General features: G+C 36.3%; 1 protein-coding gene across 1 annotated transcript; it reads right to left on the bottom strand.

Moving 5' to 3' along the window:
• Positions 1-1,130: 1,130 nt before the first annotated feature.
• Positions 1,131-15,412, bottom strand: LOC139981112 (probable thiopurine S-methyltransferase). The gene is made up of 9 exons (XM_071993293.1): positions 15,260-15,412; positions 12,201-12,360; positions 9,308-9,400; positions 8,250-8,382; positions 7,876-7,928; positions 5,545-5,622; positions 4,765-4,862; positions 4,398-4,439; positions 1,131-3,381 (listed from the first exon to the last, which is right to left on the bottom strand). The coding sequence occupies exons 2-9, from the start codon at positions 12,290-12,292 to the stop codon at positions 3,239-3,241; spliced, it is 732 nt and encodes a 243-aa protein (XP_071849394.1). The 5' UTR covers positions 12,293-12,360; positions 15,260-15,412; the 3' UTR covers positions 1,131-3,238.
• Between the last annotated feature and the right edge of the window lie 330 nt (positions 15,413-15,742).

The following is a 15,742-nucleotide window of genomic DNA, read 5'->3' as shown; positions in this document are numbered from 1 at the left end:
ATCATATATAACTAGCTTCGATAGGATGTGTTTAGATATTGACACATTCACAAAATTATATATATGCGTTGAACTTACTAAGCAATTCCGTGCTGAATAGAATGCTAACTTTATAATGGCTTATTATGTGTAACAGAAGACTTGTAACAAAATTTTGAATAAAATTTGTAACTACATTTTATGACAGCAACAAATATATAGGAAAAATAATATTGAATCACCTGTTAGATAAAACACTTAATGTATGAAATTGAGTTTGTTAAATAAAATGTGATAAAAGACATCTTACATATCATTGTGTTTGTTGGGTTTTTTTTTTTTTGGGGGGGGGGGGTTGCTTCTCATGTTTTGACTTGTGGATGTCCATTTTAGTTCACTGTTTAAGGAATAAAGCATCTTATTGTCTTATCATGATGGAATTGTTCAACAAATACTTTTTACACTGTAAAAATGTCAAAACTAATGCAGTTATCTAATAGTCATTCCCAGGATCCAGAGGGCATCAGTCTAACCATTTGCTGGCTATTGTTCATACACATGGAAGATTTAATACTAAATTACAGGACATATTATTAAGAAGACACAACAGAGGTATGAACTGAAGTGATAGTACAAGCTGAGCATATTTTATAACCTGCTGCAGCCTGGGGGAGGGGTGGGGGAGGGGGTTGTGAGGAGGGATCTAAGTAGCGGGATTCCCCTCTCTTTTCTGGAAAGAGTGATTTTGAAAGGTAGCTACTTTGAATGGTACAGATTTGAAATTGACAAGCTCAAACTCAAAAGAACATGTCTCCAGTGTTTGTAGTGCTAGTAACTAACAACCTTGTCACAGTGGGGGGGGGGGAGGGGGTTGGGGGAGGGAAGAGGTGCTGTGTAGCCCTGGTGAGAGGGGTCGATATAGGGCCTCAGGAAAATAAGATGGGGAGCTGGAAATACAAGATATATTAAGAAAGGGGACTTGATGATGTAATTGTCCCTAGAGCCCTATCTGGCTCTCAACGCCGCCTCTGAATCTATCATATCTTCATCTGTCAGACTTCTGTAAGTGGATGATGTGGAGTTAAGTTTACTCTTCATTGCATTTGTCCACGAAGGAGAAAACGGACATTAAAAACAAAACAAAAGAGGAATTTATGATGGATGAATCAAAGTAATGATTTAATGTACACAGTACTGGCTTTTTATGAATATTTCAGTGCATAATATTTCAATACATGGTCTTAAATACTTTAGTTTTATATTCAATTTAAAATTCAATGCCAAATATTTGGCCTTGCGAAACAAATGATATATTTGACCCACCTACACAAATGATCTGATCAGTGAAAGACTATTAGCTCCAAACTTCAGAATAATAATAAAAACGGATATTTGAAAACCATAATTGTTGGTATCATCGGTCACTGATGATACCATTGTAATAAACAATGTATGTTTCCTTCAAACAGCATTATTAAAGAATTTCTTACATATCATCAAACATTTTAATTTTTTTTTTTTCCCTTTATGATTGGTTAAAGCATAGGTTCAAATAAAGGTTTGTAAAGCTTTCAAAGAGTATTTTTGAAAAATAAAGAGCTGTTTTAGAAATAAAGGTTTTGCTGGGAGGTCTGAATCAAGCATCCACATTTAATTACTGTTAACTGGATAACAGTTAACATAACTTATGAAGCATACTGTAATGCCGACACCCGTGCCATACTATAAAGTACTTGCAGCTACGTACACAAGCTGCACTAATAGACACTTTCAACAATCATGATTTGGTCTGATCTCATTAATGCCCTGTCAAGAATACTGACTTTAGCTACAAAAATTTACAATTTCTAAGGCAAACCCAACTTTGGAATAGGGCAAAATCACACTAGCAGTTATGGTTTACACTGTCTGGTATTGACTGAAAGACTCTGGGATGATATTTTTGTCTTTCCAGATAGAGTTTGAGGTAGTTCTACAAGGGTGTGACATAATTAGCCACTCTTCCAGCCTCAAATCTGTGAGTTGTTTACCCTTTAATGTCTGTAAATCCCAACCCATGTATAGAAACAACTTGGAACCGTAGCATAAATTTCAGTATTGTGAAGGAAAAGAAAGATAAAGTCTTTAGTTGACCAAAGACAAGTTAGAACAGTTTTTGGCTAAGGACATTTAACCGTGTATCCACAGTACAGTAGTTCACTCTTTACTCACCTCAGGCTGATGAGGTAATTCTGACTGTCACTGAGTACAACATTTACAGGATCATCTACGGTTCTGATTTCTTTTAATTTAGTGTTTCCTTTTCTTTTTTATTAGTGTTTCCAGTGTTAGATGCAATCTATTTTTTGCAGAAAGTTTGAACTAAATTTAGTATTTATAACAACTCGTTGTCGCAGAGGGTTGTGGATGAATGGAATGATTTTACGTTTAAAGTTATTTATGTGGTTGAGAAAGGTTTAAGAATGCTTCACAGACACTTATTTGAAGAATTGCAACAGGATTTGAGGTAAATTCTGCGCTAAGCTTTATTCTGTAGGGTCCTCTCTGGTGACTGACTATCCCTCCTACTTTATTTAGCTAGACTAGACTAATAAACTGTTCTTAAATTTATGTAGATCATCACCTTCACGTACATAACAACATATGTCAGTTTCATTGGGTAAAAACTTTGCTGCGATATGAGGAAAATTGTGGTCAGTGGTAAGGAAACTCTTGCCTCCACTTTCCAGTCTCCCAATCCCCCTATGACAGGGGTTCCCAAACTGGGGTGTATGAACCCCCAGGGGGTGCGTGAGTCTATCCCAGGGGTTTCGTGAGACGTTTCTGAAAGTCAAAACTAGAGTACTTTTGTTGAACTAAAATCTGATATATCATATAATTTAGTAATGTACAAAAGTCGTACCTATCGACAAACTCCTTTCGCGTTCCATATGCATATGTTGCTATAGTAGTACCGTACCGTGCATGTGATACTTGATCTTTTACAAAGCACTGTTATGCGTATTATAGTATAATAATGACTCTCGTGTCTCGAAAAGTAAGGGGTTCGTGGACAACTCTGACATCTACAGGGGGTTTGTGGGTGGGGGGGGGGTAAAGTTAGGAAAACCCTGCCCTATGGTAACAGTTTACACCCTGATAAGAGAAAGCCTCTCAGAAACAACCTTTTCCAGTGTTTCCATCTAACAGAATATGCAATGATTTACTCTAACATCTACTGTATAAACTAATATGACAAAGTTTGATAGTGTCACTGACATTACTTTGCAATTAAATGGTAAACTTTTCCATATGCTTCAAAACTGCATTCGTCTCCATCTCCGGAGCTTGGGTCCTTCGTGAGATGCTCGTTGATATCAGCATAATCATAAGTCTGGGCCAATTTGATGCTCGAGCACCAAGCTGTGTGATGGTAAAATAGAAAAATCCCAAATGAAGTCCAAGATACCAAGGAACTATGTATGCTCTTCTATGGGATATTCTAGGAGGAGAAACCTCTTAAAACTGTTCTCACTCAAGGGTGAAAGTAGGAGCTACTGTAGCTTTTCAGACAAATATTTTTATATCCTATTGAGAATATGGCAAGTGTCATTGTGTAATGCATAGAGAACAGCCCAACCAATTAACAATGACAAAATTTAATTATGATACAATATTATTTCTCAGACATGGTAAATGCTAAATAGAAATGAGTTTCACAACACTAGCTGTTGGAACATTGGCTGCTTTAGACTCTGAACACTGGGTGCCTCAGACTCTGAACACTGCCTGCTTTAGACTCTGAGCACTGGGTGCTTCAGACTCTGAACACTGGGTGCTTCAGACTCTGAACACTGGCTGCTCTTCAGACTCTGAACATTGGGTACTTAAGACTCTGAACACTGCCTGCTTCAGACTCTGAACACTGGCTGCTCTTCAGACTCTGAACATTGGGTACTTCAGACTCTGAACACTGGGTGCTTCAGAATCTGAACACTGGCTGCTCTTCAGACTCTGAACATTGGGTACTTCAGACTCTGAACACTGGGTGCTTCAGAATCTGAACACTGGCTGCTTCAGACTCAGAACACTGGCTGCTCTTCAGACTCTGAACACTGGGTGCTTCAGACTCTCGATTTAGTTATGAGTGAGTTCAAATTATTTTTGCTGAGGCACTCTCCTTACCTGAGTTACAAGCTCATCTAGTTAATGTAAAAATGATTCAGTGTTACTGAAGATAAAATTTAATTATGCTACCATCTTGCAATTGACATCTTGTTTTTTCCCCTATTTATCTGGTTCCAATTTTGCTAAAATCAACTTTAGTGACTTTCAGCTTGAATATTAATACTTTAAGCTACATAAAAGCAGTGATAACACCTAGCATCATAGGGATTATAAATTTGATAAATGAATTAAAATATAAAAACAATCCTTACCAAACATTCTCTTTACATCTGCTTCATACAATGATTCATCCCCTGTCATAAACAAAACCAAAACGAAAATTTTTCTAATCACTTCAGTTATTTGCTGGCTTATTACAATATGTTGTAATAGAGTTCAAAAGTGTACCCAGCCTGATTCCTCCTTTCGTTTGCCAAATCGGAGGGATGCACATTCAAGAATTCTACAAGAGACATAACATTTTTAACAGATTTACTATTCTGATACAGTGACAAATGCAATTTTAGACGGCACAGTAATTATCAAAATTAAGGTTGAATATGTCTAGTGTGCAGTTTCATCTTTGGTCGACCCTACGGCATTTATCAATGTTAATGTCATGATCACATCCCAACTTACATTCTGGTGCTGTTTCTCCTGGTTTCAGTTTTGGTTCAGCTAAGTCCAGCAGGATTCTACCCCCACTCTTAAGCAAAGGTTTCAAGTGATCAACATATCTGAGGAGAAGAAAACAAAACAGATTGTAATACACAATACTTAGTTTTTGTCAGGATAATGCATGAACAGATTCTCAGATGCCCTTTCTCTTGCCTCTTTCTCCCGGATCCCCCCTACCCCCATCCCCTCCACATTCCTTGCCAACAACAGTTTCAACAGTCTAATTCCACTCTTAGACTTCAAGCATGGGATGTATGAATTTCCACCAATGAACGGGCAAGAAAGGTAAAAAAACAAGAAAGGCAAAACCATTATGAAAAAGTTACATAAATTCTTTGGAATATCTGACAGGCATTAGCAATGATGGAAAACTGTAAAACAAATGTTTACTCAACAGGAAAATAGCGATGAAATCAAGTGCCATTATACATATATGTCACATTAGAATGCTTAAACCCATTGACAAAGTAGCATCACTTATGGCAAAGAACAAAATCTATATTTAAAACACTTTCATATCAAATTACATACCATTGACCAATTATCCATGGTTAATAGGATTCTGTTTGAGTGATCTTGTGTCTAAAAAGATCTTTCGGCACAAGATATATTTACCTTGAAATTTAAACCTGATGTTGATTGTTGTGATCTACCTTGCCATTTTGATAGAAATTGTTGGCATTAAGGTTTGCCAGCCTTCTAATTGTAGCGACACATGCACAATGTCGTCAAAATACTTACTTATCTTTCTGGTCGTATCCTGTTATGGCAAAGAGACCTCCGATATCCCAAATAGCATCACACTGACCCATAATATCACTGTTGAGAAATCATGAACATTTACAGTATCTTTGTCAACCAATTTATATCAATTTTTAAGGATAAATGCTGTATTAAAGCTAAGAAAATCAGCCAAAGTTTCTGGACTAGCAGCAATGTATCAGAACTTTATGATTTGTAAAGGAGCTTCCACTTTGAGATGATAATTAGTAAGCCATAATTAACAAAGGTTGTCTACTGATTTTGTTACTATGTGTAAATTTTAAAATTTTGACAACTTTATCTAACTCTGATCAGAGCATGATGGCCATGCATTGAGGTCAACAACATCAACCTAGATTTTCTTCCTCCAAATATTCAGTAAACGTCTATAGTATGTACAATATACCAAACTTATAAAAACTGCTCAAAAGTTTCAAAAAGTACTATCTGGATTGGTTCTAACTCTCTAACTTCTTTCCAGACAACGAGCACTGTTTGTAATGAGGGGGCTGAAGTTTGATCAGTGACTGTTATTTGAATTTCTAGTTTATTCAGTAAAAGTCTATAGTATGTACTGTACATGTACCAAACTTATAAAAACTGCTCAAAAGTTTCAAAAAGTACTATCTGGATTGGTTCTAACTCTCTAACTTCTTTCCAGACAACGAGCACTGTTTGTAATGAGGGGGCTGAAGTTTGATCAGTGACTGTTATTTGAATTTCTAGTTTATTCAGTAAAAGTCTATAGTATGTACTGTACATGTACCAAACTTATAAAAACTGCTCAAAAGTTTCAAAAAGTACTATCTGGATTGGTTCTAACTCTCTAACTTCTTTCCAGACAACGAGCACTGTTTGTGATGAGTGGGCTGAAGTTTGATCAGTGACTGTTATTTGAGTTTCTAGTATATTCAGTAAAAGTCTATAGTATGTACATGTACCAAACTTATAAAAACTGCTCAAAAGTTTCAAAAAGTACTTTCTTGATTGTTCTAACTCTCTGACTTATTTCCAGACTACGAGCACTGTTTGTAATGAGGGGGCTGAAGTTTGATCAGTGACTGTTATTTGAATTTCTAGTATATTCAGTAAAAGTCTATAGTATGTACATGTACCAAACTTATAAAAACTGCTCACAAGTTTCAAAAAGTATTTTTTGGATGGTTCTAACTCTCTAACTTATTTCCAGACAACGAGCACTCTTTGTGATGAGGGGGCTGAAGTTTGAACAGTGACTGTTATTTGAATTTCTAGTTTATTCAGTAAAAGTCTATAGTATGTACATGTACCAAACTTATAAAAACTGCTCACAAGTTTCAAAAAGTACTTTTTTGATGGTTCTAACTCTCTGACTTATTTCCAGACAACAAGCACTGTTTGTGATGAGGGGGCTGAAGTTTGATCAGTGACTGTTATTTGAATTTGAGAGTCATACCGATGACGGTAATGATTTGGTGGGTCTGCTATATTGTATAGTAACTTGTTATGATCACTTTAATAAGTTTTGTTTTTTACTGGAAAGCCAAACATTAGAAAAATAAAATTCAAAAACCAGAAAAGCCACCAGTCTCTGTGATTCATTGCTACAATTTATACGTTATCATCCATGAAATAAAAGACTGCAAACAAGATTTTAAAGTGTTGATCATTGGCTGAAAGCAAAGTTTTGCACTTATGTGGACTTCCATGTCAAATATGAACTTTATACAAACTTTGAAGTTATTATGTTTACAAGGTTTTCAATATATGTTAAAATCTGTGTACTTCCCACTGTATGAAAATTGATCAGTTGGACTTAGCTTTGTAAAGGAGCCTTTTGCATTAAACTGAGGCTCACAAATAAGAGTAAATTATGATAATGGCCTCAAAATTGTGTGGCTACACATTGATTTAAAAACACATAGCATTTACTTCCAACTCCACACTGAAAATCGTTTTATGATAACACTGGTTATTTCAACTTCACACCGTAGTGTTAAGTGCATTTCTGTTTTGTTTCTAAAGTTTGGTATTTAAGTTCAAACTTGTAATGTTAAAGTGGCTATCTTAATACGGGAAAAGAAGAAAAGAAAATGGCGGATTTCATGGAACAAGGTCGATCTAGCCTCAATTAATATTTGAATGCTTTTCTAGTGTCCTGTACAAATGTGTGTACTTTTGTATGCATTTACCTACCTAAGTACATATGAATGTATGTATGTAATTATATGCATGTATATATGTGTATTATGTCTAGATATACAACATAAATTAATGCATGTGATCATACAATATTGAACATCAAGCAATCAACAAAGAAACAAACTTTACCTGGAAATTTTGAAAAAGTCGCAAACGTAAAATTCAATCTTTCCATCGGCACTCTGTAAGAAGATATCAGAGAGTGATATTTAAAATCCAATTTTACATTATGGCCACATCTACCCCCCCCCCACACCCCCCAATTAAATTAAGAAAAAATTTCATTACCAGATTCTTTTCAGATACACATTTCACTTCTTCTATTTTAACTTTCCTTTACTTCTTTCTTCAACTTTAGTCAATGTAAACTTTTCATCCTCAGAATTCTTTATTGTCGCTGCTGAATCGTTACTAGAGGGAAACTAAGTCAATCTCCAATAATCAGGAACTTGTTCACTTGAATTGTAAAAGTTTGTTTGAAAAGAATGATATAACTCACAAACCTTAAAGAGCTTTCCACCTTCTATTCCTTGTATGTCATTAACGGTGTATTGAATCTTGTTTTCTTCAAAAAATTCCTTGGCAGCTTGGTCGACGCAATCCAAACCGACGACCTGGTGACCCTGTTCAGCTAACCTGCAGAGAAATTAGTTCTAAATGAAATAAGAGATATTCCAGAAGGGTAACCTGACCTGGCCAAAAGAATTGAAAAGAAAACAAGAAGGTCATTGTACCCCTTTACAACCCTTCCCCCCTCCCTCCCCATACAGTACCTCCTGGTACTGCTCTCAGGTACCACACATTTGCCCGATGGATTACTTAGATCTGCCATTGTTCCTGTTCCTCTTGGAAGAACACCCTATGGAAAGTCTAGTTCAAGGACTTCTTATGGACAGGACTAGAATACTATTTGCAGGAAATCCTATGGATAGGACCAGAATATCCTTTAAAGGACAGCCTAAGGACAGGACTAGAATACCATTGAAAGACATATTATGTACAGGACCAGAATACCCTTGAAAGACCGCCTATGAACAGGGCCAGAATACCCTTTGAAAGACAGCCTATGGACAGGGCTACAAGTACAATACCCTTTGAAGGACAGCCTATGGACAGGGCTAAAATACCCTTTGAAGACATCCAATGGATAGGACTAGGATACCCTTTGAAAGACATCCTATGGACAGGGCTAGAATACCCTTTGAAGAACATCCTATGGATAGGACTAGAATACCCTTTGAAAGAAATCCTATGGACAGGGCTACAATACCCTTTGAAGGACATCCTATGGATAGGACTAGCATACCCTTTGAAAGACATTCTATGGACAGGGCTAGAATACCCTTTGAAGGACATCCTATGAATAGGACTAGAATACCATTTGAAGGAAATCCTATGGACAGGACTAGAATACTCTGTGAGATAAATCCTATGGACAGGACTAGAAAACCCTTTGAAGGACATCCTATGGATAGTGCTATGACACCCTTAGTTAGCATTTAATTCAGTATTGAGGAATAATATTAAAAGAAGATACATTTTTACACTTTCATCATCTTACCACATCATATCTAGAGATTTCCCACACAATGGTAAGAAGATCCTCTGGTTAGTTTTACCATCACAAAGCCAAGAATGGAACTCCTTGATCACTCTGAGGAGATAAAAAGCAAAAACCACATTCATGTGGTATATAACATATAAGGAGAAATTGCAACACAGTAAGTGTTCTCTATCAGCTTTGTGTAGTGTACGAAAGGTTGCTTTGATTATTTTTCTCATCACTGATGCAAAGATGGGACTCTTGACTCATGACTCTGAATGAAAACCAGGATTGGGGGACATGTGAGTCACTTATCATCAAATCTTACCTACACCAGCCAAACTGTATGTTCTTTTTTTGTTCCTATGTTTTTAGGACTGGAGGACGTTTGTGTCACTTATTATCAAATCTTACCTACATCAGCCAAACTGTGTGTTCTTTTTTGTTCCTATGTGTATAGGACTGGAGGACATTTGGGTCACTTATTATCAAATCTTACCTACATCAGCCAAACTGTGTGTTCTTTTTTGTTCCTATGTGTATAGGACTGGAGGACATTTGCGTCACTTATTATCAAATCTTACCTACATCAGCCAAACTGTGTGTTCATTTTTGTTCCTATGTGTATAGGACTGGAGGACATTTGGGTCACTTATTATCAAATCTTACCTATATACATCAGCCAAACTGTGTGTTCTTTTTTGTTCCTATGTGTATAGGACTGGAGGACATGTGGGTCACTTATTATCAAATCTTACCTACACCAGCCAAACATTAAGTTCTTTTTTGGTCCTATGTGTATAGGATTGGGGGTCCTTTGGGTCACTTATTATCAAATCTTACCTACATCAGCCAAACATTAAGTTCTTTTTTGGTCCTATGTGTACAGGATTGGGGGTCCTTTGGGTCACTTATTATTAAATCTTACCTACATCAGCCAAACATTAAGTTCTTTTTTTTGTTCCTATGTGTACAAGATTGGGGGACATTTGTGTCACTTATTATCAAATCCTACCTACACCAGCCAAACATTAAGTTCTTTTATTGTTCCTATGTGAACAGGATTGGGGGTCATGTGGGTCACTTATCATCAAATCTTACCTACATTAGCCAAACATTAAGTTCTTTTTTTGTTCCTATGTGTATAGGACTGGAGGACATTTGTGTCACTTATTATCAAATCTTACCTACATCAGCCAAACTGTGTGTTCTTTTTTGTTCCTATTTGTACAGGATTGGGGGTCATGTGGGTCACTTATCATCAAATCTTACCTACATTAGCCAAACATTAAGTTCTTTTTTGTTCCTATGTGTATAGGATTGGGGGACATGTGGGTCACGTATTATCAAATCTTACCTACATCAGCCAAACTGTGTGTTCTTTTTTGTTCCTATGTGTATAGGATTGGGGGACATGTGGGTCACTTATTATCAAATCAATCAATTAGAAGTGATTGGCATTTCCAGAGAGATATGGATTCTGCAAGAACACTACAAATTTACAAAAGATCTTTATAGACAGCACACCCTGTTATTCAATACCTTCAGTGGAAAGCAAATATTGCATTGCTCAGTCACTGAACACAGTAAACAAAACCAACGAGCGACATTATTAACTATAAAAGAGTGATTGGAGATTAATGTAGTACAGTACTGTTACTCAGTTCAAATCCAACAATATGTCTTTCTGTCGCTCGGCAAAGCTCATTTCTGTGATGGGGTTTTCATAACATATTGTATTGCATACAAAAAAATATTATATGATCAATGTATATTGTCCACCATAGAGGACAAGAAAGGCTCTTTATATACCTAGAATTGGGCCGATAAAAAGGTCATACAGGGCTAACTATTACAGTTGTGACCAAGTTTATCTATGTTCTTGCATTAAAATTAGTTTGCAATGCTTTACTGAAGCACAGTATCTGCTATGATCTGTTTAAGAACACTCTGTAAGAAAATGTTTACAGATTTTATATCATGTACTAGTGATGCACACAGATACTTGCTTTTGGTGTAACCCCCAAAAACTATGGAATGATCCATATCTGAAACATCATCACAGTCCTTGAAATTTGGGCTATTTTACCGGCTCAATGACAATGGACAAAGGTAGTTGTCATTTTTCTGCCAGTAAACATTAAGAACATGAACCGATGATAAGTCGGTTTTAATAACAACTGTCTGTTTATGAGTTGTCATGGTTTCTGTACCTAGCGTTTAAGGCCCTGTATTACTGCTACAGTAGGTCTCAACAAATATCATTGGGGTTGCTCTCAAATGCCTGCAGAGTAACTGATTCAAGAAAATGCCAGATTTTAATTAATCCAGTAGATTTTATAAGGACTTAGCAATTAGCTAACATTGTGAAATTCTACGCCCGCACCAGCTGGGTCATGATTTGGGAGAGGCTGAGGATAGACTACAGTGGACACCAATAAAATAAAAAAATAGCTTACAAGTGCAATCAATCGATTGCTAATATCATATAATAACTTACCAAAAAACTCATAATCAGATTACAATCAATCATACTGATAAATCTTGACACTTTCCCAGACTTTTCACTAAATGTAGGTTCACGTTAGCAACGAAAAAGAGAAAGAGAATTTGTCTGACTCTAACATTTCGTCGTCTAAACATGTTTTCATATTATCAACAGTTACTGAACATGCCCAAATCGTGATTTCAATGTTGTGTAAATCAATGTGAAAATCTTCTTTAAGCTTTGATACCAAAGGAGTCACTTCTGCTGTAGTTCAGAAATCAAACGTCTCTACGTTCGTTGGTATGAAATTATTTGTCAATTTGTTTCCAACCACATGGTGTTCATTCACAAATATATACGAGCTCGGGTTCTCGACGAGATATGCCATCAAAAGTTGTGTTGATATTGATTATTCGTACTTACGGATGGACTATCTTGAAATGAAAACCAATAAAGCCTTTTGCCCACATTTTTACCCAGCCATCTGGTGTGAATGTAAACTCTTCTTCAGACATCTTATTTGGCTGCTTTTGTATAAAGGGAGATGTGATTCCACTGGGTTTTCCTGCAAACGCTTGACAATCTGTGGAAAGAAAATATGGCAGACTATGATCCTGTGTTTTGCCATTTCTGAAGGAACAGGAACTCAAGTACATACATTCAAATCAAGAGAGAAACAAATCCAGAGCCTTTGAAAATGCTACACAATATATTGATAAATAAATGCTACACAATATATGCTACACAAATGCTACACAATAAATGCTACACAATAAATGCTACACAATATATGCTACACAAAATATATGAACACTAAATTATTCCATATATACTGTATTATGCTAGAAAAATTCATTTCAGATTATAGTGACTGTTTCATATATATTCAATTTTATTGTGGATTGAGTTACAATAAGGAGCTACAGATTAGACTTTGAAGGGAACTAACATAAGACACATCAGAGGAAAGAAATTCAGCACTGAGCAGTGCTCAATGAATGTTAGGATTTTTAGTTAAGTGATATATGCTCCATGCTGTTTGACCTATTTACAATCTGGAGGTAAATGATGGGTAACTGTTTCATCAGCATAGAATAAAGCCTATTTAAGACTTAGACATAATTAATTTGAAACACTCAGAAAACTCCAAAATCTGTTAACAAGGTTTCCAAGCAGTGCATTAACATTGGCCGAGAACTAACATTTTCTTCTCACTACAGAAATTACTTCAAACGCCATTGTGTTGCAGCCACAATACTTGTTTTTATTACGCAGTATGACTGCAACAAAGAATTTTGAAGTCAAATAAATCCTGTCAAATTATGACTAAAAGAAATATGGGAAGCTTTTAATACCAAAGATAAAGTTTGCAGTTTGCAACAATGATTATAATAACAGTAGAGCTGAGAAATTCTTTATCATTCATTTTCATTCCTGAAAAGATTTACATCAAATCACTCATTATTATTTTGCGACTGGCCTTGTATTGTTTTGTATTGCTTCAGAGATGAAGTGACCATGAACCTGGAAATAGGCCGGTGTTGGTTTGAATGTATTAGGCTACTGACTTCTTCAATAACTATACTCTAACATAATAAAATACATTGTTCACTGCTATTTTTTTATGGCCAAAATTCCCACAGTGAAAATAAGAAACATCAATTTAGATTCCGAGACATTTTTGTGGATTATTTCACCCATTTAGCAGAATTACACAATAAACTTTTAGCACATGTTTCTGCTTCTGCTTCTGTTAGGTACTCGTTGAAAACTCCTCTCGTGTATCACAACGAGGATGTTGGTGCAAAGCGCAGCAGTGCTAATAACAATGCGTGGGCAATCTAGTCTTAAACACCTCAAGACTAGGTTTCTCTTCAACGCCCAAGGATTCCAGTCTTTTATAGTCCTAGGATAGAAACTATACTGAAAAGCACGACGGTCACACTAATTAGCGTCAACTCACGACAACTCACGACAACTCAAGACAACAGGTTTAAAATAACATCAAATACCATCAAATACAATTGATGTTATCAGAGTATATCTGGAAACACGTTTAAAAGTGACTGGAACCAGCGTGCATACAGATCTTTCACGGGAAAAAATGTTTTTGTCGTAAAAATCGCCAACTTTTTCCTAACGTTGAATTAGACGACGTGATGCTATTGCGCTTGCGCAATGCCATCGGACCGAACCATTATAATATGGGTGGGTTTGTGCTAGGTTTGGAAAGTACCTTGTGTACAGTGTCGGTAAGGTGGGTTGTCGTAGTAATAAAGCACCAAAGTATGGTGAATGAACTCCAAATCAAATTATTTAATGTTTTAAAATAATGAATATTGCTTATTGTTTTTCCATTGTAATTTACATATGTTATTATTAACTTTACAGAGTCTTGCTTACTATCAATTTGACTGGTTTTATTATTCTCTCCGTCAAATCATTGAAAAATTACACTTACCTGTAGTGTAATGGTTCGGTCCAATGTCATTGCGCAAGCGCAATGGCATCACGTCGTCCAATTCAACGTTAGAAAAAAGTTGGCGATTTTTACCCCAAAAACATTTTTTCCCGTGAAAGATCTGTATGCACGCTGGTTCCAGTCAGTTTTAAACGTGTTTCCGGATATACTCTGATAACATCAATTGTATTTGATGGTATTTTAAACCTGTTGTCTTGAGTTGTCTTGAGTTGTTGTGAGTTGTCGTGAGTTGACGCTAATTAGTGTGACCCAAGCACGATGATTATGTGGAATTTGTGTACATAGAAGCCACGCCTCCCTGGTTTCAAGAACGGATTAGTCTCATTTGGGACTGCAACTAGGCCATTAATAATTTGGTAAAAGAGCATAAGTCTGGCCCTTTTCCTTCTTTCTGTGCAGAGTTCTGGACATTTTTCATTGCTTCTGGGGAAGTTCTGGCAGTTTGACTCCCAATCTGTACAAGTATAATTCTCTCTATTTACAGCAGAATTTGATTAACCATCAATGAAATGACATTGTTAAAGGATGAACTAACCAGCTGAGCAAAATCAGTTAGATTGTCATCAGTGTTATCCTTTTAAAAAACATGAATTCCCTTTCTATTACGAATTTACCGTAGGCCTACTGTACGACCATAGTCCATAAGCCTAGGCCCTAACTATTAATACTAGCACTGTAGCAGTACACTGTCTTTTTTAACCAACAGTGTTTCAAATAGCCACAGCCAACTAAGTAAGATAAAGGTACCTTAGGCCTAACTTAAAATCGACAAAAATCAAATGATAGCCCTAAAGTAGCCTAGTTAGACCTATACCGTATACGTACAGTAGGCCTTGATTTCCATTATTAATTAATACTACTTAGCCTAACCTACCTTAACTTACTGAATTATTACTAGGCTAAGGTGAGGCCTTCATAAATAACATGCTAAGGTGTACGAGGTTCAGTTTAACAATTTGTTACGAAAACTACACTTGAATGTAATTTAGGCTTTCCCAACCTGATTAGCCAGTTCTCAATCTAATAGTTCTTATTCGATGCCTTCAACCCTCTTGATTTAGAGTGGTGACGGTGATCTTCGTGTACTGCAACAGATGGTGTGTCTGAAGCTAATCAATTTAATGTGTTCTGAAGCTAACAAACATTACATATGAGAAGAATAGCACAACACATGACAACAGGTGATCTCCGTGTCTTATGAAAGGTAGCATACGCCCATTAAAAGCCCCATTGACTTTCACACTAAATCACAAAAGTAACGTGTTCTCTAAGTCTAGATAAAAGTTTTCACTGGATCACCCATCACTGGATAGCTGATAAGTTGGCACCATCAATCTTCCGTACCATGACCATACAGATTTTTTTGCTACGTGAGCCGGAACTTTTCGTCACTTGTAAACAAACCTCTTTACTCAGTCGTAAACAATCTTCGTACGCTGCTCCTGGGAGGGCTAAACTTGCCTCAATTTACCCAATTTTTGCA

The sequence above is a fragment of the Apostichopus japonicus genome, chromosome 15, assembly GCF_037975245.1.
Source record: "Apostichopus japonicus isolate 1M-3 chromosome 15, ASM3797524v1, whole genome shotgun sequence".
Taxonomy (NCBI): domain Eukaryota; kingdom Metazoa; phylum Echinodermata; class Holothuroidea; order Aspidochirotida; family Stichopodidae; genus Apostichopus; species Apostichopus japonicus.
Note: the sequence above shows the minus strand (reverse complement) of the source record. Positions and strands in the feature narration are given on the sequence as shown.

Coding starts and splice junctions, on each gene's coding strand:
- LOC139981112 (XM_071993293.1), bottom strand. CDS start 12,292: ATGTCTGAAGAAGAGTTTACATTCACACCAGATGGCTGGGTAAAAATG. Junction 5,623..7,875: donor GACTTTTTCAAAATTTCCAG/GTAAAGTTTGTT, acceptor ATTTCTCAACAG/TGATATTATGGGTCAGTGTG. Junction 4,440..4,764: donor AGGAGAAACAGCACCAGAAT/GTAAGTTGGGAT, acceptor TGTTTATGACAG/GGGATGAATCATTGTATGAA.